The sequence below is a fragment of the Eufriesea mexicana genome, unplaced genomic scaffold (genome assembly GCF_001483705.2).
Source record: "Eufriesea mexicana isolate 0111107269 unplaced genomic scaffold, ASM148370v2 scaffold1344, whole genome shotgun sequence".
NCBI lineage: Eukaryota > Metazoa > Arthropoda > Insecta > Hymenoptera > Apidae > Eufriesea > Eufriesea mexicana.
In genome coordinates this window covers 179,514-204,551 of record NW_016909451.1, presented here as the reverse complement: position 1 = coordinate 204,551, position 25,038 = coordinate 179,514, and the positions used below count along the sequence as shown (strand labels likewise).

General features: G+C 34.5%; 1 protein-coding gene across 1 annotated transcript in view; it reads left to right on the top strand.

Moving 5' to 3' along the window:
• The first annotated feature begins 373 nt into the window (after window positions 1-373).
• Window positions 374-25,038, top strand: part of LOC108547977 (laminin subunit alpha-1) — a 107,986-nt gene continuing 83,321 nt past the window's right edge. The window contains exons 1-8 of the mRNA XM_017900728.1: window positions 374-433; window positions 8,752-8,982; window positions 18,019-18,255; window positions 19,192-19,353; window positions 19,968-20,264; window positions 22,237-22,497; window positions 23,405-23,652; window positions 24,436-24,670. Coding sequence (XP_017756217.1) covers window positions 419-433; window positions 8,752-8,982; window positions 18,019-18,255; window positions 19,192-19,353; window positions 19,968-20,264; window positions 22,237-22,497; window positions 23,405-23,652; window positions 24,436-24,670 — 1,686 coding nt within the window. The 5' untranslated portion in view covers window positions 374-418. The remainder of the gene's footprint in view (window positions 434-8,751; window positions 8,983-18,018; window positions 18,256-19,191; window positions 19,354-19,967; window positions 20,265-22,236; window positions 22,498-23,404; window positions 23,653-24,435; window positions 24,671-25,038) is intronic.

The window sequence follows — 25,038 nt, the reverse complement described above, 5'->3', positions numbered from 1 at the left end:
GAAGAGTCCAAACAATTTTTTGTTTAATTTAATTCTTCTCTTTTTTAAATTAAATTTTATTTAATAATAAATAGCTAATAATAAAGTTAATAATAAATTAATAATAAATAAGAATATGTAGTCAATAATATAAATACTTTTTGGAGAAGAAACAAACGTAATCTAATGTGTTCCAACACTTTCTGTCCAGGTGTACCAAATAGAGTACGTGATAGTGAAGGCAGCGAATTCCCCTAGGCCAGCCGCTTGGATTTTGGAAAGATCTATCGACGGTGAAAATTTCCAACCATGGCAGTATTACGCTCCAAACGATGAGGAATGTTGGACACGTTATTCTGTGCCGCCTGTCACCGGAAAACCTGTCTACATCGATGACGACGATGTCATATGCACCAGCGTCTACTCTAGACAGACACCTATGGAAAACGGAGAGGTAAGAACACTCATACCTACATACCTTCATACGTGTCTTTTAATACACAGCTTCAAACATATACCTAACCAAATGTTCGTGAACACCAGACATTTCTTTCGTTCTTTATTACACATTATTTTCTTTAATTTCTTCGGATGAAATTACTCTTCATTATACCCTTTATTATCTTTCTACCCTTTTTGGTATATCTTATCACATAATTATGGGAAGATGACGTGAATGGCCATGTGCGTTTACCTGGCTCTGGGAGTGGACAGTAGAAATTATTTTATGACTGTGATAGTATTCTCAGTATCTATACTCTAGTTAACACTGTATCACGCATATAAAATTGTTGACCTTTTCTAATTCGTGTCAATTATAATATACCGAGTAGATTATTTTTTAATAATAAATTAAAAATAACTTGAAATGTTTACATGAAATACTTTGATTTATGAGGTACTAACAAGGCAAAAATTAATTTTCAGTAGAAGATATCAAACGAGTAAATTTAGAGCAGAAAGAAGGTCTAACTCTAGAAATTCATATTTTGTCATTAATCTACTAATTCAATTAGTAATTACGATGTAAAAATCATTTCACGAGATATTATACAATTATCGTGGCCATCTACAAGTGACTCTAATAATTCATCTGAATCCAGTACACTCTTGTTTCTTCTGTGAGCACTTCCCTTTTGGAACCCAATTAGACGAATGACACTCAGGTGGCTTAAGAACTAACAAAAATTCTAAACCAAACTTCTTGCCAGTCTTTCCTCTCCAATTCCAATTTACCAGCGAACTCTCGTGAAGTTCTGAGCCCTAACTGTTCGCAAACATCAATTATAATTAATTTTTCGCTTTCTAAAAGCTGCAAGACGAGGCTGCGATTCTCCATATGCTAATACCATATCATCCACCCAATGGAGAAGCTTCTCACAATGATTTACGACCGCTTTCCGCAATACCATCGATCAACAGCGAAGCAGCTAGCTGGCAAAAGAAGAAATGCCCGTGATTGCTCGTCATGGGGAGTCAATTATCTAAGATCGCGGCTCTTTCGCTTCCCTTCTATTTGTTTATTCAATAAACAGCTCTGAGGCCACTTAAAACGGTTCTTTAGGTACCGTTCCAGCGAAGAACGTTCAAAATTGATTGTTCCGATGATCGGTTTGCCTCCACAGGTTTATTCAATCCGTGGTCTATGTTTTAGATTTTCTATTCGATCGGGGAACCGATTTTTATATTGGTCATTGGATTAGGTACACAAAAGTGGAGTAACGATGAGGAGTAACTGGATTCTCTAAGCGATGGATTGAGTTGAATAGTCCTTGATAACTGACGTGTTTCTATGGGGTATTAACCCTTTGCACTCGGCGATTTTTTCGTTACAGGGAAATAGTAATTCGAAGACTTTCTGCCATAAGGTTGATGACATTTTTAAAACAGTAAATAAGAAATCGTATGCAATTTTGAACGTAGAATTATTTTACTTCGATATTCCACGCATCGTTGAGTAAGTGTAAATTTGATATATTAATTAATATCTATCTTTAGAATGTGATTAAATGGCGACTGAGAGGCGCCTCTCAAGTGCAAAGGGTTAATTCTTTGTATCAGGATCGAAGATGCTTCTTCTTTCGATCGAGTAGTAGTTCTAAAACATTCATAGTGAGAGAAAGATCGTGTAATTTAGAGTGTCAATGTTAATTTTTATCCTGTATTACACGTCTCATCAGATATTCGAAAAGTATGAAAAACAAATTTCATAATTTCAAACTTTAGTTTTATTTTTATTTATTATTTTATTTTTAAGCAATAGACCCATATTTTTGTACTTTCATCCCCTATAATTTTACAATGAACCAATCAAACGTATTCACCCTTTGCACTCGAGTTAATACCTTGAAATTGAAGTAACAAATACGAGGCAATTAGACCAGATTAAAATTAAATACACGCGATTTTCTCTTTTTATTTTAGCATACTTCCTATATATATCACCGATATACCTCAGAAAAATATAAGAAAAGCTTTTGTTATTATAAACTATAGGAGTGCAAAGTAAAAGTTAAAATATATTAAATTCTTTTAAAATATAACTGACCACTCCAAGCTGAACTACAGAATGTTAAAAATTTTCTCGCAATCACTGAGGCTGTTCTTATCTCTGTCTCTATCGCTATCACCAGTTATAAAACTAGTCTTGTCAGCGTCACTATCATCAGCCAGTTTCTAGTCCTGCATGCGGCTCAGAAAATTTCACCGTATAATTCCCTGAGCATTTCGTATCACCGATATCAGCCCTGAGATCAGATCTGGAGTAAGATAGATCAAAAGAGATCAGAAACGATCGTTCTCGTGATCGTCACCTGTTGCTCATTCCCATTAGAAGGATGTGTTATTATTCGATGGGGAATCCGACGCGAAATCGGCTGTTATTTGCGCACTGACGCTGTAGCTGTTCACGGCGAGATCATTAATTATCGTTCGTCCCGTGCAATCGTTGGTGTAATTACATGATTGGATGATTAGCCGGCTGACGCTTTGGCGAGCTTTGCGCGCTTGGCCGCTCGCGGGACGGAAACGTCGCTTCCAAGGCATTTCCGCTGCTGGGCTCGCCTTCTTCTTCGGTGTCTTCTCCATCGGGTATCCGCTTAAGTTATAGAGTAATTTCTGCGCGATTGAAATGGCCTGGTGGAAATGGAACGCTTGTCAGGTGAAATTGGTCGATCGTTCCTCGTTGTCGGTGACACTTCGTTGCATTCTCGTTCGAACTGGTTCGTAGTTGGATCGTTTTTGCCGATCGGAATCGAGGTTGGGCCTTCTGGTTATACTTTTAATCTTTTCAGTATTATACTCTGCGAGTTTATTTTTTAAGGACATTTATGCGGATGAATATATTTTTCTTGGGAGTCAAGATTATTTAAACGTGAAGTCTACGTAGTTATAGGTAAAGAAAAAAGTTATTTTTTTGGTGGAAAATATATTATTATTAAAAATATTATATATTTTGAAATGTATATGATGATCCTATTAAATATATTATATGTTCAAATCCTATATTATAATCCTATGGAAAATATTATAGGATATTAAATAAGTCACATAATGTACAATGAGGTATTAAAAGGGATTGTAAAATTAGAATATGATATTGAAGTGGGAGAGATGTTATTGAATGCTAATTAATTAGTATCACTAAGAAATATCACAATTTTTAATTGCTAATTACATGTAACGAATATACTAAAAATCAGGAAAGATATTAAAATAAAATTTGGTAGATCAATTTCTCAGTATTCATTTTTTAACAAACTTTATGGTCAAAATAATTGATTAGACTCTATTTGATAACAACTAGGTATATTAATGTTTTCTTCATAACTCCCTCTATAATTAAGTAACCCTATGGTTAAAGTGAGTTAACTATAATTTTTCAACAAGATTGCAATTTGGACCCTTAACCTGATGAATTTTTAACAAAAATTTCAAATATTATAGAAACATAGTTATACAAGTATTCGTAATTGTCATATTACATAATTATTATTTCCCAGTTTAACCAAAAGTTTCTCAATAAACTAACACATACCCTTCAAAGCACATTTAACCCTTTGCACTCGGCGATTCTTTCGTTACAGAAAAATAGTAATTCGAAGACTTTCTGCCATAAAGTCGAAGATGTTTTTAAATCGGCAAATAAGAAATCGTATGTAAATTAAGACGTGGAATTATTTTTCCTCGATATTCCACGCATCGTTGAGTAAGTTTAGATTTGATATATTAATTAACATTGATCTTTAGAATGTTTAGAAGATTAGATGAAGATAAAATGGCGACTGAGAGGCGCTCGAGTGCAAAGGATTAACTTTCTCACAAAAATTCCAGCACACCATACCAACTTTATCCACCCGAAAACTCACCCTCCAACCTTTTTTAACGAACCTCCGTTGTCCTTCTTTTCCCTTGTTCTGGACTTTCCAATCTCACCGTAATGAAACTATATGAGCAACGGATAATTAGAGCTTATGGCCGCGCACGAGATCGGTTTTGTGCAAACTGGAAGGTGGATGAGAAAAGGAGCAGGACAGCGAGAACGGTGGTGGAAAGAGAGGGAAAGGGAGGAGGAATCGATGATACAAAAACGGCGATCCCTACATTCCGGCCATGTATGGTGTAGGCTCGCCTTATATGGGGCTATCACGTACGCACCTCCTATGGGGAGGTTGCCAGTTTTACGCTTCTGTACGCGGCTGCGGGTCGACCGGGAAAAAATCGGAAAGCGGGGTACAGGGAATCGGCCAACGCCATGGTGGAACCATGGTGGAATCATGGTCATCGATTTCGCTGGAAATGGGGTTTGATCGAAAATTACACGGGTGGTTTTGGAACTGGTAATTGTGTTTGTCGACATTCGTGATATGTATGGAATAGTTGCTTGAGGAATTTGAGATCTATGGGTTTATGGGGATTTTGTTGTAAGTGGGAAATTTTTAATTACAGTTTGGAAATAGAATTGAATATAGTACACTATTAGAGCATTTTCAAAATTGGTTTAGTACAGTATAGTAATATAGTAGTATACTTTAGATTTAAATGTAAAACGCTCTTAGTACACTTTCAAAATTAGATGTACATGGTGTATTATAGTACACCCTAGAATTAGATAGAGAGTATTATAGTGTACTCTAAAATTAGATATAGGACAGTCTAAGAGCACTTTTAAAATTAGATATAGTGCATTATAGTGGACTCTAGAAATAGATATAGAATACTCTTAATACATTTTCAAAATTAGATATAGTGCCTACAGAACACTCTAGAATTAAATATAGTGCACTATAGTATATCTCAGAATTAGATATAGAGTATTGTAGCATGCTAGAATACCCTTAGCGCACTCTCAAAATTAAATATAGTACTTTACAGTATACTCGAGAAATAAATATAATATACTTAATCCTCGCATAATACGGTACTCTAACAATACGGTTTTGGTATAACACGATGCAGAAATTATATTTTTTCTATAGTACCATTTCCACATGATGTAGCTAAATATGGACAACCCTTATGTGGTTATTTCCTTTTGGATTGGTTTCAGGTTTTGCTTAATATAGATTCAATACGAATAACATACGGAAAAATATAAATTAAACAACGTAGCTACATATTTTATTTTAAATTTTCAATACTACAATAAAGTAACTTTTTTAAACCTTTAACAACTATACTTAAATGATCTCAAATTTTGTGGTAACTGATTCGTGAACCACCTTGTACAAATAAAATATTCAATTGAAAAGGTTTATAATTGCGCAGAGATTTATAAATATTTCGTGATAAACGAAAACTTTCTAACGCGATTGTTTATTCAATGAACTCCCGAAGAATTCGAAATGGCCCAAGAATCCTGAATTTAATTTTGTCACGATGGATTTTTAGTCCATTAAACCTGTTTAGCAAGAAATCGTTGAAAAGGATCCATGCACGGGGTACCGTGCATTAAATCATGTAATGGGGTGAAAAAATTGTGGGGAAAAAATTAAATATAGGAAAGTGTAGGCGCGTTTATTCCGAAACCCGTGTAATTGTCCCGTATTAGGAGCCGCGGTATGCCATTTATGGGACTCGTTTTCTACTTAACACGCGGCACCATTCGCGAATGATTTACTCCTCTGATTTCAGCGTTCCTCCGGATTTAGTGCCGTAAGCAAACGTTTGTATCTCTTATTATTGATTATCGATGTCGTTTCTACGAGTAATTTATGTCGCGACGTTGGACGAAAACGATTTAGATATCTTTGTTGTTCCCTTCGACATTCCTCTCGAAGATCGCAGAAATTTCACCATTTATGGGCACCATCGTGATTTTCTTTATGCGACAGGTTCCGTGTAACTGAATAAAATTGGACATTGCGTATTAAATATTAAACAGCCCCTCACACCAACTTCAGAGATTCCTTAGTAAAGTACAAATAGAGTAAATATAAATAAATAAGAAATATTAAATATTAGGCGCATATATATGTAGATATTATACATATCTCAGTGTGTTTCGCTATTTCCTAAAAGTAAATAAATATACAATTTCTTTGTACGTCTCTAAAAATTTGAAACAATGAAACACAATTGCACATATGATGTACATATATACATATACTTCAGAAGGAAATGTTACTTAAAATTTAGTTTCTACAAATTTACTTACAATGTCATAGGAAATTATTCATTCGCGAATTTTTATATATTCGTTACCATCCGAGATGCACATGTATATTGGAATTGAAAATATAGCAGAAACTGTTTTCATTTCGATTAAATTTCGAAAATATTTACCGGTAACGTGTATTCGAGATTTTATCGCCACGTAGCCATTGCTCATTTCTTTAGCCTCGACGATGTCGTAGCTATGTGTAATCCCAGTACCAAGTGCAATGGAATTAACATATAACAGTATACAAAAAAAAAAAAAAAGAAAAGAAAAATTTTTCTATAAAATTTCAGAAAGTTGACAAAGTTTAAAAGGAACTTTAACAATTTACAAAAGATAGAAAATATCTTAAACTTTGTGCGTAGCTCTTAGCTTGGTACCGTTTTCCAAAGATTTCTCTTTGGAAAACGATACCAATTACCAGGTCTCACCACGTGGAGGGGGCTACGCATCGAGAACCTACATGCGCCCTAATGGCGCAACCTACTGACGCTATCCGTATCAAAGATAGCCTAATCTAACTTGGAGCGAATTAAATTAAAGTGACTCTACAGACACATTATTTTATTTCGTGTCTTACGAAAGGATTCGCGATTATTCGAAAGACCGACTAGCCTACGCGACGTACTCTCGTGTACAATACAACTTAATGCCTCGGCACCCTCCCGATCGGGCCTAACCCACCCTGCCACTGTCGACCTCGCCATGGCTTACTTGATGATCTTAACGAACCAGTGAAACACCCAGAGGCAATCCGAGGGTCCTATGCGAGGCCTAACAGTCGGAATCACGCGCATGCTCCATACCCCGGCTCTATGCAAACATAACCACATAGCCGCCAAGTGCTAGAGGGGCAGGCAGGCACGCTCTTGCAATGATTCCGACTGCAGGGCCCATCCCCCGGTCGTGTGCACAGATTGGCACCCAGGACGACTAAGGTCGACGGACCCTCGTGTTGCTCCAGATGCCTCACCAGCCCGAGAGCCACCAAAGATCTCGATACATGACGAGATTAACAGTGGTAGAAATGAGTGTTGGAGACGAGCCGTGAGAATGACATACGAGGCGTGGAGTTGTCGAGTATACGGGAAGTACGTAGCGTAGGCTAGTCGGTACTTAGGAACGATCGCGATTATCGCGAGAACAATTATGTTCTATTTGGTAAACGAGAGGGATAAGAGAATTGATATATTTCGCTCCAAGTTAGGTAGCTTACCTTTATACAGAAAGCGCGCACATGATACTTAGTCTAGAGATCTATCTTATAATTGCTTAATGGGTGGTAGTAAATTGTTTAATGGGTGGGGGTGAGGGTGGGGGGGCCAGCCCCAACCTCACTTCGAATCTCCACCCCTCGCGCACAATGAAAATTTAGATGTTACACTTCCGAACTCAAACCGACAAATGATTTATAATACGTCGCGTTGCCCTTTATATAGCCTTCGATCGGCCGAGCCCCCCACTCCAACGGAAATTTTCGAACTTCGCCAATTTTATTAATTATTATTTTTCCGCTGTTATAACTAATAACTTATTAATTTTTTCATTGCTATTATGAATATACGCTGTAAGCAATTTGTTAGTAACAATATTAATTTGTTATTAACAATAGGTGTAATAATTTATAAACTTTTTATAAATTATGGATACATTTTAATACCAGTTCTTTATAAATTTACGTAATAACCAGAAATTTATTAATTTTGTCACTTTTATTATAAATTTACTTTATGAACAATTTATTTTTAAGAATATTAATTCGTTGTTAATAATAAACTGGGTAATGAATACATGTTTTATAAATTAAAACTGTATTCGCATCTCGATAGGATAAATTTCTGATACTTATATGTATTCAGGAATGTATGCTCTACAAGAATCACTCATTGGATATTACAAATTAGCGGAAAAGTTAAAATTTTTCGTACAGTGTTATCCGAAAGAGTTCTAAATTAAAAAATTCAAAATTAAATTATCCGAGAAAGTTCAAATTTAAATTATTTGAAACAGTTCAAATTCGACAGAATATGCCAACAAATTATAACACGCATGATATAAATTATATCATAGCACTTGCAGGCTGCATGTACTCAAGCGACGATTTCCCTTTTCAGATCCATACTCACCTGGTGAACGGTAGACCTGGTGCCCTGAATCACAGCGCGACCCTTCAGGAATTCACACAGGCCAGATACGTACGGCTTCGTCTTCAGGGTCTTCGTCGGAACGGAGAGGCAGTCGCGGATAAAAGGCGCGCTTTTTACTCGATAAAAGAAGTGAATATCGGCGGAAGGTGTCTATGTTCCGGTCACGCGGCGAGATGTCGCTACAGCGTCCAACATGGCGTAAGTCTCTGACATAACCTATAACGGTGCAAGACAGAGCGAAACGAAAGAGTAGAATAAAATTATAAAATAAATATTCCGTCGGAACGGTAATAAAAGTAGCACAGAGATTTCGATTCTCCGTGATACGAGAACATTTTGCAGCGATATATTTCGCTTTTACGATTTTCTTAATGGCGGTCGAACGAGGTGACCAGCTCTTGATCGAGTACAGGTTAGGTGTTAATGTACGATTTTTCTGCCCGTAAAGTCCGACTTATCAACGTATGTATTTAGCTTGTCAGCGGGTATATTGGCCATACGTGAAAGTAACGACATTACACTGCATTTAAGATATCGATTTGGAACACATATAAGAATTTTATACTTTACGCGTTATCTCGGAACGAGTTACGAGCCCTATAATTCACGCGTTGACTCGTGCTAAATTAAAAGTCGTAAAATTCACACATTGACTCCGAACGGATTACAAGTTCTGCAATTAACACATTTGCCTCGAACCTGTTGCAAGATTTCCCATCAACAACCGGATTCACTGCAGCCAGTGTTAAGGCGTTCATTAAATGCACCTTCGTGCGAACTTAATACTACCTTCAATTAGAAAGTTAGGTACACGATAAAATTTTGAAGATCATCGCTGAATTATCTGCTGTATAAGTTTCTTACTCGATGTTTAATACACACTTTGTGGATAGTGTGTAAAATTATGCACTTATCTTATTATTGCATCAGTATACATATATTTACTTGTAATTATTTGAGGTTTCAGGATTGCTTCGATTATTTGATTAATCTTTTGACTGTTTCTCCTATATTAAAAATAGGATATTAATAAAAATACATGACTCCCTTTTAAGAAAGAAAATGGAAATTTTAAGATAAGAGTTATATTCTTACTACGTTATTATTATTTGCTTTGCCAATAATCAATTCAAATTTTTTTATCTTCTATTTTAGGGTTTCCTTTTTTATTTTATTTCATACATATTAAGGATGGAAAATGGGTGATATGGAAAAAAACAGAAAATATCCAGATTTCTTTGATTCTTAGATATTTTATTTCAAATTATAAGTAAAAGGAATTGGACTTCATACGAAAACAAACATTTGTTGAATACAGTCACATGGTAACAAATTCTCCAACTTATCGTTAGAAATATAAGACGATTGTCTCCATAACCTCAAAATTGATTCTCAGCTCAATTCAGAGACTTTAAAAAAATTCCACATTCTCCGCTTTTTAGACTAAACAATCCTCGTCTCACTCCAAATACACAAAAGAAATTTTCTAGGTACACAAATATCGCAAGAATTTCTGATAGCACCGTAATAAGTAACGAGACCAAATAAAATAATAAAACTGTACAAACCATAGCTCAATTATCAAAGCCAATACCGACCGATTGAACCATCAGATGTTCCGGGAAACGAAAAACTGGCAGACAAGCCTAATAATCAGGCAAGCATCTCTGAAGGATGTTCGTCACGGAGGAACGGAAGTGAAGGTCTAGAAAGCAGCCGGTCACGTGACTTCATTTTCTTCTAGACAGTCCTCTCTAAAGTTAGATCTCGGGAATATCTGCGATTCGCAGGGGCGGCAGCCCGGGTCCAGGGAATAAATCTGTCGGAAATGCCATAAACTTGTCAGACCTTTGTCTACTGTCGCTGCTAATGGCAGGATAGACTCTGTCCCGAGTCCGTGACCCGCTAGAAACCGGCGGTACTCCGTAGGAACTACCGGACATTAAAGTTTCTTGCACGATCGCGCGGGAGTCGCTCGAAATTTTTGGCCGTCGTTAACTTTTTTCACGATCTGTCTCGCTAATGAGAGGCGGAGGTTGCGGAAGCGGCGGAAGAAAGGACGGAGGACCGTAGCTGCAAGGTAGAACGGGTTTCCGAGATTTATGGTCGCTGGAAAGCGTCTCTGGGTCCTTTCCGCTTCCAACATTTTTCTTCGATTTCAAAATGTCGCAATCGGTCAGGTTGGTCGAGTTTTGGGCACACCTGGAACATTTTTACGCGATTCACATTCACGCGATTTTTTAACGCGTTTTGACCGGTTATGGTATCTTTTCCAACTCCTTCTATTCATGCTCGCTATGTTATTTTCTTAACGCGTTTAATTTTTCACTTGTTGTTAGGAATGAGTAGTATTTAATTTTAATAACTGGGTTATAAATGCATTTATTTGAATATTTATTATATATTCTAATATATTATAGTACTGTAATACCATAATATAATAATATTAGGACAAAAATATAAAGTGCCATTTGATAAAACGAATTTAACTTTCAGAATTTCTGAAAAGAAATATTTAAAAAAAATTTTTTTTATCAGAATTGTATAGAACACAGGAAACACAGTAGCGTGTATTGAAAATATTTTTTGTCAGATTTTCGCAAGAACTTTAAAAATCTTGCTTAGCGATCCGTGAGATACCCTGTGTAATATAATGTATAATATAATGTTTATGATATATAATATAATAAATGTACATTTTATATTATATATGATCTATTATATTATATAAAGAGATGCATTTCTGATAAATCTAAATTCTTAATAAACTATAAATCATCGGAAAAATGAAAATTGGCTATTCATTATTAACCCTCTCCACTCCTTGTCGCCACTATGGCACTAGAATTCCGCTGCATTTATATAAAAAATTATTAGATGAAATTCCCGAAGCATTACCATGTGTTTACTGTTAGATATTATACCAGCATACCTTTGGCAAAAGACCTAATAAAAATGAAATGCCATTTGAGTAGTACTATAAAAGCTAACAGGAGAGGTAAACTGTCTCGGAGTTGCTGGTAAGTCATATTAGAAATTGCTCGGAGTGCAAAGGGTTAAATTATAAAATATTAGGATACTGTAAAATGTGCTATAGTTATTATAAATTTTTGGTAAATTATGAACTATCGTCGAAATGAAAATGGACAATTTTTCATTTTTATGAACAATGTAATTAATTACGTCATCCAGAAATTCCAATTTCACCAACCCGTCTGACGAATCAATTCTTCTCCACCTTGAATTCGATATATCTTCAGTAAAATAGGATAGAATAAGAAAGGATAAGAAAGGAACAATTGCAAATGATTAATTATTTCTCCTCGAAACTCGAGTTCTCAGAGCGGCGAAATGACCCAGTCACTGTAATAAGAATCTCGCATACCATTTAATGCCCACGAATGGGCACATTCGCGAAGTCGAGCTTCAACAATCGTGATCTTTCAGAATCCTGGAGAGGTGGAGAACCGTGGTTGTTAATTGTTGCGAAACGATTCTTCGTCGTGCATTAATCACCCTCCGCGAGTGCCATTTCGCCTTCGAGAAATAATGAAATTGGATAAAAATCGCCGGTCGGTGGTTCGCGTCAAAGGACCTGCTGTTATTCTCACGTTCCATTATCCTTGTACCACGATGCCTGAGTTGGCCAGGGAACATACTGATCGATGTTGAACTCGATGCGTTATCGAGTCGCTCGAACGAGATCTAACTGGGATTTTGGTTCAAGGATCAGGTTGGTGACTGTGGTGGGTGGATTAGATACGTGTCGTAAGCTTTTATATGAAATACAGTTACACTTGGGACTTCCTTTATGTCGTCGAAGTGGACGACATAAAAATATTATGAGAATACGAATTTACAACGAAATACAAAAATTGATTTAAAAATTATAAATTATGTAAAAGATAATTTATTATGTAAATAATTATTTAGAAGTAAATATGTATTATTTACTTGCAACGTTTAGTGGGATTTTGTTGATAATTTTGAATAGATTCCAGAGGTTTCTGGCAAATTTTTAGATTGAAAATTTAATTTTTTGATTTTATGTGGAAATTATATAGTATAAAATTATAAGGGATTGATTTATTCTGATTTATAGTAGCAGAATTAGTAATTCGAGTGACGAATTAATTCTTAATTCGTTAAATTAATTAGTTAGAACATTAATTCATTTTGAATTAAGGAATCGACTATAATGGGTAGTTAAAACAGTATAGAGGGTAGTTGAATAATATTTTACTACTATTTTATTAACAGAAATTATTATTTTCTTTCCATTTATGATCAAATTCTAATCTTTTAGATATAATAATTAAGTTAGGAAGTCATAATAATTATGATTTTTAATATCATCATTTTAACACCATATACCAAAAATTTACAATAACTAAGGCACATTCTAAAATAATTATTTACTCAGAAATCTAGTATAACTATGGTATATTGTATAATAACCACTATTAATAATTACTATAGTATATTCTATAATAATTACAATTAAAAATCTACAATCACTATGTCACATTCTAAAATATCTATTCACTCAGAAATTTGCAATCACTATGACACATTCTAAAATGGCTACTCACTCAGAAGTCTCCACCAACTATAGTACCATATGTTCCATAATAATTACTCACATAAAAATCCGCAATGACTATGGCACATTCTAAAATAGCTACACACATAGGCATCTCCACCAATTACAGTATAGTATGTTCTTTAATAACTACTCACCTAAACATCTGCAATAACTATGCTACATTCTATAATACCCAACCTGACCCAATGTTACCATAACGAAAGGGATGATGAGCATCGAGCATCACAACTCTCTTCGACTAACGAGGGCCACGAGTCGTCTAAAAAATTCAGCCAGGCCACGAAACTTTTTATCCCGATCGTCACCGTTCGTTCGACAACGAATTCAATTCGATTAGAATCGACTTTTGGCAATGCTCGCCAGGGTAAATTGAATTAGTTTTTGGGCGGGTCCGGCGCAGCACGCGGCCAACGATTGGCACGTAGACCGAATTGCGATCGCATTGCTGAATAACGAAGCCACCGGTCGAGCATTCGAAATATTCTTCCAGTTACGTCTCAATCCGATTCTCATCATCGATCATATACTGACCTTGGTATTCCACTTTGTTCTCTTCTCGTCTTTTTCGAATAAAAAGTTCCATCTTTATGATTGTATATGGAGTTACTTTATGGTATTGTGTCGATAAACGTGAAATTGCTAAACATCTTAGGGTTTCCAGTAAACTATGATTGTCTCAAATTTGTAGATTTAATATTATTCTTTGGAGTTCATACGTTTTATCTGTGGATGTGAAATTAGTGGAAAGATAGATGGAATGTTTCAAATATCAATTTTATTTGTAGTAATTTTGGATTTCTTATAGGAATAAATTTTTTCCAAATTTCGTAGAGGCATATTAATTATATTATTTTCATATTGGAAATAAATTTTTTCCAAATTTCTTAGAGACATATTAATTATATTATTTTCAGGATTAAGAATTTCTTCTATTCTTATTAATTAAAATATTGTATATTAAAAATGCACTATTAAATATAGAATAATTTATTATTGTATATTATATTTTTATGAATAATTATTAGTATATAGTTATATCAAAGAATTATCGTGTCATTAAAATAACTCTCCTATTTATAACAATATTCTGAAGCTTTCTACATTTTCTCTACAATTTTTTAATATTCGTAAAAAATCGAATATCTCTTTGCACTATATGCATATGCGTAAAGATAATTCCATTGTGCCCTTACTTTTCTGTTATCCCCTTCAATTATCGCTCTTCGTAAAATGTACATACTACAGAATTACTTTGTAGAACAACACGCTGTCTACGAACATCTTTCTCGATTATTATATATAGCGTGTTCCGGCGTTAATTAAGCTCTCGGTACATCGATCTCAGTAAATCATCCGATAATGTTTCATTGAAGCAGTCATTAACCGTTTCCCGCGGTGCGTCTATTCTTATGAATGACAATGGTCATTAATGAAAGCACAATGAGGCCTGTGATGCGTCGTAAAAAGTGTAAATTACGATTTACTGCACTCGTCTGGTGCTCAATATCTCCGAGTTACCATATAAACACGCCTCGTAAGCCTTATCATTTATGGGTTTGTAATTCCGCTCGTAGAGTACGATCGCTGTTCACAATGGATCTTCAATAACTTATTGAGATCACGTGCTGCATGAACGCGATGAATGGAAAAGTTCGTGATTTAATTTCTCTTCTTTCTCTAATTCATGTTACGTTTAAACACCTGTTACGTAGAATTAAGCTCTTCTGCAGGTTCATTTCTTTCACGTAGGTAATACATTTGCTATAGAAACTACGGTAACTTCCTGTGAATTAAAAAATTACGGTTTTCCTGTTTAAAAAATATAATAATGGTACTGAAATGCGAAAAAATGGCACCCTTTGTTATATTGGTAATTAATTCGAATTTTATAGTTTCAATCTTTTTATTTCAAAGGCAGTATAATAGTAGCATAGTATATTATAGTAAATGAGAGAAATACTCCTTTGTTTTTTGTGCAGGATATGAATTCGAATTCAGAATTACGAATTTTCTATTTAAAAGCAGACAATTCAAATTTATAATTAGGAATTTTTTCCTTTTTTTAAAAATTTAGGAAAGTAAATAGGAGTAATACCCTTTTTTGTATTTTCATATATTTTATTTTTGTATATTTTTGTTTAAAATATACAATGATAGGTGAAGTAAATAATAGAACGTCCTGTTATATGAATATTTAGTTCTAAAATTATGATATATCTGTTCACGAGGTACAGTGATAGTCATAATGATAAGCAGATGAGAACAATAACATTTTCTGTACAAATTATTAATTTCAATTTAAATGATAATTTTCCTGTTTAGAAATTAGTTCTGTTTAGTACAGAAATAAATGAGAATAAAACAAAAGTAGATTTGTAAGAGGATAATAATAAAGGTACAAATTTTTACGTCAACGTTATTGAATAATAGGAATGGAACCCCTAGTGCTTCTTTCGAAATACAAATGAACAAGCTCGGTCGATAAATTTAAACAGAGAAAACATGGGGTTAACTCAATGCGGGTGGTCTCGTCACTTAAAAGGGAAACTAAGCGTGGTATATTGGATCGTGTTCCCCACGCCAAAGTGCTCGATATTATTTACTACCGTGATAATAGTTGTTCTAGGCGAAGTATGGCAGTCTTACGTGTATTGCACGGCTGCGAATAGCCGAACCTCTACTGAATCTGTGTTTTCTGAATGTTTTAGCATATATTACCTTGTTGACATATTTAATGTGCACCCAGCTGCGATTTGTTAGAAAAATTTATAATTCTCATATTTAATAGTATTTCGTTGAAACTTATTAGAAAATTTTTATACCTTTATATTAAATTATGGAGTCCGTTCGAAATTTTGCAAGAATTTATTTTAAAAATTATTGATTGTCTTGATGTATTCATTGTTTTGTAAGAATTTGCTCGTAAAGTCAGTGATTTTTATATTAAATGATATAAAAATTTATTAAAAACATTCGTGACCTTTATATCGAATTTCTATCTTAGGAATCAAATTTAACATTGTTTGAAGAATTAGCATTAACCCCTCACCAATTTTTCCTAAAAATACTATAGAATTTCCTTCGATTTTTCACATATCCAGTATCCCATAAAATATTCCTATTCCATAAAAATATCACTTGAAGATTAAACCATGTTTCATCAATACTAAGATTTACCTTTAACTCTTTATCAATAGCAACCAAAATCCTTGACAAGAAGTTACAATGCAAACAAATTTCAATAAAATTAAACATACAATAATTATTGTCCTCACTCTCGTTATAAAATCATAAAATTGCACTTTCGAAGAATAGCACCCCTATAAGGTCTACCGATGCACCCTGAGACGTATGAAAATTCGTCTCGCAATGAGAATTATGCTTCTCGAAATAAAATTCGCTAGCCAATCGAGCCGCGCGCGAATTAATGTCCCCGATAACGTTGCCTCCTATCTTAACGTTCCTATAAATTCCGAAACGTCAGAAAGAAGCGATTGCACGGCCATTCTGTCCGCTGCTCGAGCGCAATACCGGATATCTGTATCGCGAGGCATAAAGAAGCATCTTCGTTGCAGAGGCCTTGTCGCGATTTATAAAGCACGCTTATGCTTCACCCCATATCCATTACGTCTTCCGCGTTAATTGATTCGATGGCCGCGAGAAATGGCTAGAAACCGGAAGTGCGCTATCGTTCACCCTTCTCTTTCTCTTTTTCGCTTTGCTAGACTGCAAGCGGGATCATAGTTTCTTGGAAATGTGATTACCAGGCGTAATTATTCATCGAGCATCGTGGATACGCGAATATTTTCCTGTTGGAAGGTTGTTATACAGGGTGGACTCGTGTGTCGTGACCATCGCGATTAAATTGGAGAAACCATCAAAGTTATTTCGTTCTAGATAATAGGATGTGATAGAATAACGAGGAGATAATGACGCTCGATTTTTCTTAAAAATCAACTTATTACAAATTTACATATTTCTTTTAGTTTTCTGATAAATGGAATTTTATTTCTCTTTTTTGATTGAAAGGAATTGATTCTCGTTGAGTTATGTAAGAGATGACTGCCTGCAAAATTCTGAAGATCTATAGCGGTGAAGTAGATATGGTATATATGATGAAGATCAAAATAATGTGATTAATTAATCATTTCATAGGCTAATTTACATGGGATTAATTTCTACGTTTTTGCCAAAAATATCACTGATTGTACATCACTATAAACTATTACAGATATACTCATATAGAAATAATAAATAAATTTACGTTACTACTGTGAAATATTAAGATCATAATCACAATACACACCATGAAATATGAAAAGCCCATACTCGTAGGAAATTTCTCTGTAATCACGACAGAATACATCACTCCCCATTCGCTAAACACACCCACAACCCAGCACTACAGTACACCCACAACTAAAACACGAAATATTTTATCTTGTAAGCCAATACACCAACGTCAGACACTGACAAAATCCACCGATACTTAATCAAATGTTACCTTCAATATTCAGCAGAAAGTAAATCGTCCTTCCCGCGCAAAAGCTAAAAGAATCGAACATTTAGTCGGTTACCCTGTCGCGGAGATTAATAAGGTTCCATTAAGAGGTGGTATTGTTTCTCAGCACCAAGAATGCGAATGCGAGCGCCACACGTGCGGCGAAAGATGCGAAAAATGCTGTCCCATGTACAATCAGATTCCGTGGAAACCTGGCACAGCTGCGAAGGGCTTTCACTGTGAGAAATGCAACTGCAATGGACATGCAACCTCGTGCAGATATGATCAGGATGTGGCCGACAGAAGAATGTCCATGGACATTCGTGGGAAATTTCGCGGCGGTGGCGTCTGCATTAATTGCACAGTAAGCCCGAATTTCTCGAGAGAAATCAGATCGATAGATCATGCTTTGCGAATGGGAATGCCGTTGAAGAGGAATAAGAAACCTTTCTAGCCGCCTGCGAGTTTCGTGCCATTTTTCCCGGCACGTGGAATGAGAATTATGGTCGCTCGTAGATTCGTGTGAATGCGAATTGTATAATTTGTTTGTGTGGTGTGTCACGATTTTGTTTGTCATGCATAATTGTTTCATTGAAACTTGTAGTTTAGTCACCGAGTGTTTTTCATACCTTTGGCTAGAGTGTATTTGCTCGAGCGATTAAATAGGGCAGATTGTATATAACACCGTTGAAAAATTTATTTCCTTTCTTCCTTACTTAAATATGATCTGAAATATATCAAAGTAGAACAATATCGTGTTGCCATAATCAATTGTTATAGATTTGGCTTTTTTAATTTTCTATTTTATTATTTTTTTTTTATTTTATTGTTAAGTGTTGTAAAAATTTCTCAATTTATTTATATGATAGAGATATTATAGTTTATCGAATTATATATGATTGATACTATATTACTAAAATGTATTAATCTATAATCTATCTATATAATACAAGAATGTATTAATTAATGTATTGTAATCTCAGACGGTCTTTGGATTTTAATTAATTATAAATATAATATCGATATTTTAGATTAATTTCCCTGTTTACACGCTCGCAGTGAGAATTGTATTTAGATGACACCTCTGTGTAGCCCTGTACGCTTTAATGTAAATCGCTGCTACCCCTAGTCTCTGTCTCAAGATTGCCATCTACACTGTGCTTCTCATAAAACATAGCGCTTACGATATATTCCTAATACTTAAATTTCATGATAACAAGTAAACACTGAGTATTTGGAAATGCGTATGGAATTGTAAATGTCTATGGTAACGTAATTTGCGTAAAATAATTTGTTCCAGGATCACACGGCTGGGATCAATTGCGAAAAGTGTCAAGTTGGTTATTACAGGCCTAACGGAGTTGCCCCTGATGCATCCGAACCTTGCTTACCTTGCGACTGCAACGTGCACGGTAGCACCGGCTACTGCACCCCTGATGACTCCTACACACACCTGGGAAAGGTAGGCACAAGGTGTATAAAGGCGTACCGTGATAAACGAATTTTGTGTATCGTAATATTAGGCATTTTACGTATCGTATCTCAAACAAATGAAATATATTCATTTTGAATTTTGTAAATTTCCTAACTATGAAAATTTGGTAAATTTGTAATGACATATGCAAAATTATATAATGATACGTTGTACTATGTTTGAAATGGTTTGAAATGATTTGTGTGACGTGGGATTAAAGTTTTGTAACGTACCATTTTCAATTTTGTAATTCTTGTTACGCTACACTTTATTTTAATTTATAAATTTTAATATTCAAAGTGAAACCAAAAATAATGGGAAAATCTTTTGAAAAGAGAATATTTTCTGATAAATATCTAGCAAATACATTTCTTAATTTTTAACACTATAAATTCTAAATAAATTTAAATACCACTTGAGTTATTATTATTTAATTCATAGATAATTCCATCATGAAATTAAATCAATTGCAAAAAAATTAAGAAAAAGATTAAAAATCCGTAGCTATGCTTATCTCCTTTTGAAAATCCATTTTTCACCGTCAATATTATCCTCCTTGTCCAAATCGATCTTGATCGAGTTAAACACCGATGGTGTTCCAGGTAGCAGGCGCTTGTGATTGCAAACCCGGTTACTCGGGCTACAAATGCGACCAGTGTGCAGCCGGTTACCGTCAGTTTCCTGACTGCATGCCCTGTCCGTGCGATTCCCGTGGGATTTTACCGTCTCACGACTGTGAAGGAGACTGTCTCTGCAAGGCGAACGTTGCTGGCGAATTTTGCGACGAGTGCAAACCGGGCCACTTCGCGCTGACCAAGGAGAATCTCGATGGGTGTCTTCCGTGTTACTGCTTTGGGGTTAGCGATCGTTGTGGAAGTGCCAGCTTGTCTTACACCGGGGTAAGTTTCTTTGGAAATTAATTGGAAAAAAAAAAAGTTACGTTATTTTGATTGGTTAGGGTTGATTAAAGTGGTTCAGAAGTGGGATCCCAAATTTGTGGGGATGAGAGTATTTTATTGTGTATATTGAGTTTTATGTTGAGTAAGCATGAATAAGTTTTATATTAGTGAGTATTTGAGGCTTAATACATATTTAAGTAGGTTCTTTATAAAATAGATATTTTATTTGTACGCAATATATTATTGTTAATTAAATGTAATGAGGAATTTTGCTAGATAGAAAATAAAATTCTGTGGTAAATGATATAATTATATGTTTAAAGAATTTTATTTTGTTTGTTTATATTTGTGTCATTATATTATAAATATTAGTATAGAGATCTTCAATCTTTTGCTTCAAAAGTTTTACCAATGAACAGGACTAGAATTATACTACAAAAATGAAATTAACAATACATATATACATATAAATATTCCTAAAAAACTTCTTAATATTATTTACATACACTGTCAGTCATAAATACTAAAAAATGAAATCCATAAGAAAATTGGAGCTGAAAGCTATACCATACTGAACTTGAAATTAAAGTAAAAAGACCTAGGACTAGTAAATGAATTGCAGTTTAGTTATACACATCAAAACAATAAAATTAGCACTTAAAATGTAAATATAAATATCCCTCAACGACATTTTACTATTATTTACATATATAGTCATTCATAAATATTCAAGAATAAACTGTACTCTAAGAAAATTGAAATTGAAAGCTATACTTTACTGCAGCTAACAGACAGACGTGAAACAAGACGAAACACGACAAGAAGAGGTATAATAACAGACGAAGCATGTAAAAAGTATACAGTGTGCTACAACGAAATAGATAGTTAATTGCACCGCACGTTGACAGTAATTAAAAATGCATGGAATCAACCCCCTCATTTGAACACTCGACTCTTAGTAAAAAGGACGCTCAGGTTTCGAGATGAACTGAATAAATGGACAATAACTGCATTTATCTACTCACGAGCAAGGGACAAGTCGGCAATTACTTTGTCGCACGACAACTCTTCTGCATTACGTGCACTGAGTGAAACGAGCAGAAACGTAATAGCACGTGGTTATCGTTTTAACGCGAAAGTGGAAAATTAAATCCAGCACAGTCCCATAATGAAATGGTTGTAAATTACACTTTGCACTTCAGACTGAAATGTTAATTGTAATTGATTTCTTGATTATACCATACATACTTATTTTCTTTTTTAATTACTACATTTTACACCGTATTTTTTCTGAAGTTCCTGTTTTTGTATTTGTTAGATTGGTCGAGAAATTCTGTCTTTAAATCTAATTCGATATGAAGATTTCAGAAAATTTCTTATATTTTAGTCCAATTATATATTTAGCAATCATGATAGCAATTAATAACACAAAAATCAGTTGTATATTTAATAGAAAATAGTCTCTTACTATTTTTATTAAAATGGTGTTTAAATTTATTAAACATTCTGAATGTGTTTTGCTAAGGTTGAATTTATGACAAATTGTCAATTGACTATAAAATTAAATAAAGAAACTTAAAAATCGAAACTCAATTTCGACTCGATTAAGCTCAAATTATCACCTGCTATCAGATACATGATTTAGTCAACACTATAAAAATCGATATATCCTAATCTTGCACCATAAAATTAAATTCTAAATTCCCACTTATTTAAATCCTCCATAAATTTCCAAAGCAAGAAAAAAGAATTCGAAATTCAATATCTCACTGAGAAAATTTTGGCATCTAAAAGGAAAAATTTTAAATTTCTGTACAAATATAAATTTTTTAAATATTCAATATTATTGAGGATGGAAATAAAAAAAGGAAGAGAAAAAAATAGAAAAATTCTTATTTAATGATATTCGAACTATAATTTGATCTACGAAAATTTCATGCGTGGTATCATCTATTCTCGTTAATTATTTCAGATATCGTCGCTGGAGAATTGGTTAGTGAGCGACATGAACGCAACCCGCGCCATTGTTCCTATTTTGGACGTGGATAATGGCTGGCTCACGATCGCGGCGTTCGACGTGGAATACGACAGTCCTTTCTGGCTGGCCCCGCGAATTTATTGCGGTAATCGACTCTCGTCTTACGGCAGCAATCTTACTTACTCTGTCAGCTGGGTCGTTATGCGCGGTGACACCAGTGGAAAGCCGACTACAGGACCCAACGTTATTCTGGTTGTAAGTATACGCCTGATGATGTATGAGTAATGGCGCGAATGAGCGCTAATTCGAATGTATTCGAAAGAACAAATTATTCTGCGACTAATTATAAACGAAATCTGCTGATAGGTATAAATAATTTAAATCGATTTACGTCGTGGAAAGAATCGATTGTGATCGTCGCCATTTCGATTGCTTCCAATTTTTAAATAATTTTTGCAGATTTCAAATCGAATTTTAATTTGTGCACTGATATACACGAGTGTCAATGGCCCAAGGGATTTTTATACTTTGTTGAGGAACAGAGTTTCTGTAATTTCGAGACTACTCATTGTGACTAAGTAATTAGTTTGTGTAATGGTTATGTGGCACGATTTCGATTTTTAATAATTTTTTGTAACTTCATATCTGATTTTTATATACTGTTATATGTGTCCAGAATTTACGCGATTTTTGATATGTTATTCTATAATTTTATACTAGTATAATAATTCAATCTAATTTGTATGCATAGGTATCTATTTTTCAATGAAAAGATGAAATATACAAATTTGTCGCAGAATATCAAATTTCCTATTTGTTCATTTGAAAACAATTTTTATAATAAGTCTGTTTCTCAAAAAAATGGAAAAATTATTTTCTCGCGAGGATAATGCAATTCGTATCACGTCCCAGGAGATGTGCAACGGATCCTTCTTTTCGTCATTTAAACATAGATATTATACACGACATTTGCCAAGTATAGCATCACTTCTCCTTGCTTATGAAACATTAAAGACCCCTGAATGCATGAGTAGTTACCAGACCACCCTGTACATTTCCATCCCGTTGCATCCCTGTTAGGTTGTTCGTTTGCCCCGAAAGGTAGATTACGATGATTAACATTTTTTTTTTGAATTAATCTCCTCGTCTCGTTTCCTCGCAGGGTAATAATGGCATGCGAATAGCTTACGGCGAGGAACAATATAATGGCCAGGAAGCAGAGATCATCGTACCTCTACGCGAAAACGGCTGGTACCATGTACGCGGAGAGATCCAAGATATTCCTACCAGGCAGAGACGAACCGAATTTCGCGGAGACTCTGTTACCAGGGTACAAATGATGGGGGTCCTCGCGAATTTGAAGCATGTCATGATTAGGGCGCAGTATCATTCCGAGCAGATCGAAGGAAGGTACGTGAATCGTAGGAAAATACAATTAAAAAAAATTTGTTTTCTTTGGTGTAATATTTTTGACATTTTATTAATTTATTACTGTGAAAATTTAATTTCATTGGATGGTAATTAAATAGTTTCCATCCTTTATAAGTGAAATTTTATTTTGTTCTGAAAAAAGAATTTATAATTTTAGATGACGAATAAAATGTTTTATATCAGTACTGTAGTGTAATGATGCAGTGATAAATAAATAAAATGGAAATTAAAAAATATAGGTATATAAATATCTATATACAGCTTCCAAAGTATTTGTTATTATTCAGGGGGAGAATATAATATATTTAAAAAAAGGAAGAAAATTTACCAAGAAATTTATTTAAAAAATATTTTAATGAATGTATAGTATATAGAAGATTCTAAACGATTTTTAAACAATTATTTTAATCCACGAAAAAGAAATAAAGATTCTGAAATGTCGGTAAGGTAGAAAAATAAAGTAGTATTACTGAATATAAATTTGTCAGTGAAGTTAGTCACAAGTATCGCTGTAGATAATTAAAGAATTTTCTGGAAGCCATAGAAGAATTCTAATAACAATGTGGTATCGGTTGCGTATATCGCAGCCAGTCTCCACGACCTCGAATATTGCGAAAACAATATTTACAGAAAACCGATCACGTTTCGCGCCATTCTCTTGAGGCACTAGTTGTCACGTGGACAGCGGGAACTCGCGAATTCTACCAATCAGCATTGACTTTCACAACAAATTCGAGGGTTAAACGTCTGTTTTCGTTTCAGTCTACAGTCAGCAGTCGTGTCAGTCGGAGAGGTTATATCCGTTGGTGAAAACAATAATTTAGTCGAGGAGTGCGAATGTCCCGAGGGATACACGGGGCTGTCTTGCGAAAATTGTGCGTGGGGCTACGTAAAATTGATCAAGAACGGATCCGATCAACAGGATCATCACGTGTGCGTGAAGTGCGATTGTAATGGACACGCGAGTACTTGCGATCTTGTGCTGGGAGAATGCACGGTGAGTATCTCTGTATTTATGAAAATTGCGAAGAGAATTCGCAATAGAAATCACTTATTATTCCTTTAGCTTTGTTCTTCAAAATATGTGTAATACAGGTTATATACTTTTTATGAATTGGAGGTTAGAGTGTAGAGATTAATTTTGATTTGCAAAGGTCCTTTGAAATATGACATTAGAGGGCGACAGTTTATTCTAGAAAATGGAGTATTTCAATTGGGTGTGGTTATGTGGATATTGATAGTGTGAAATTAGTATATGGTAAGAAAATTGTATTACAAATTGATTATTAGCAAATATTTGAATTAGTAGGGAAAATATAAATTTGTAGATATTTAATAGTAGATAACTACTGGAAGAATAGGTAA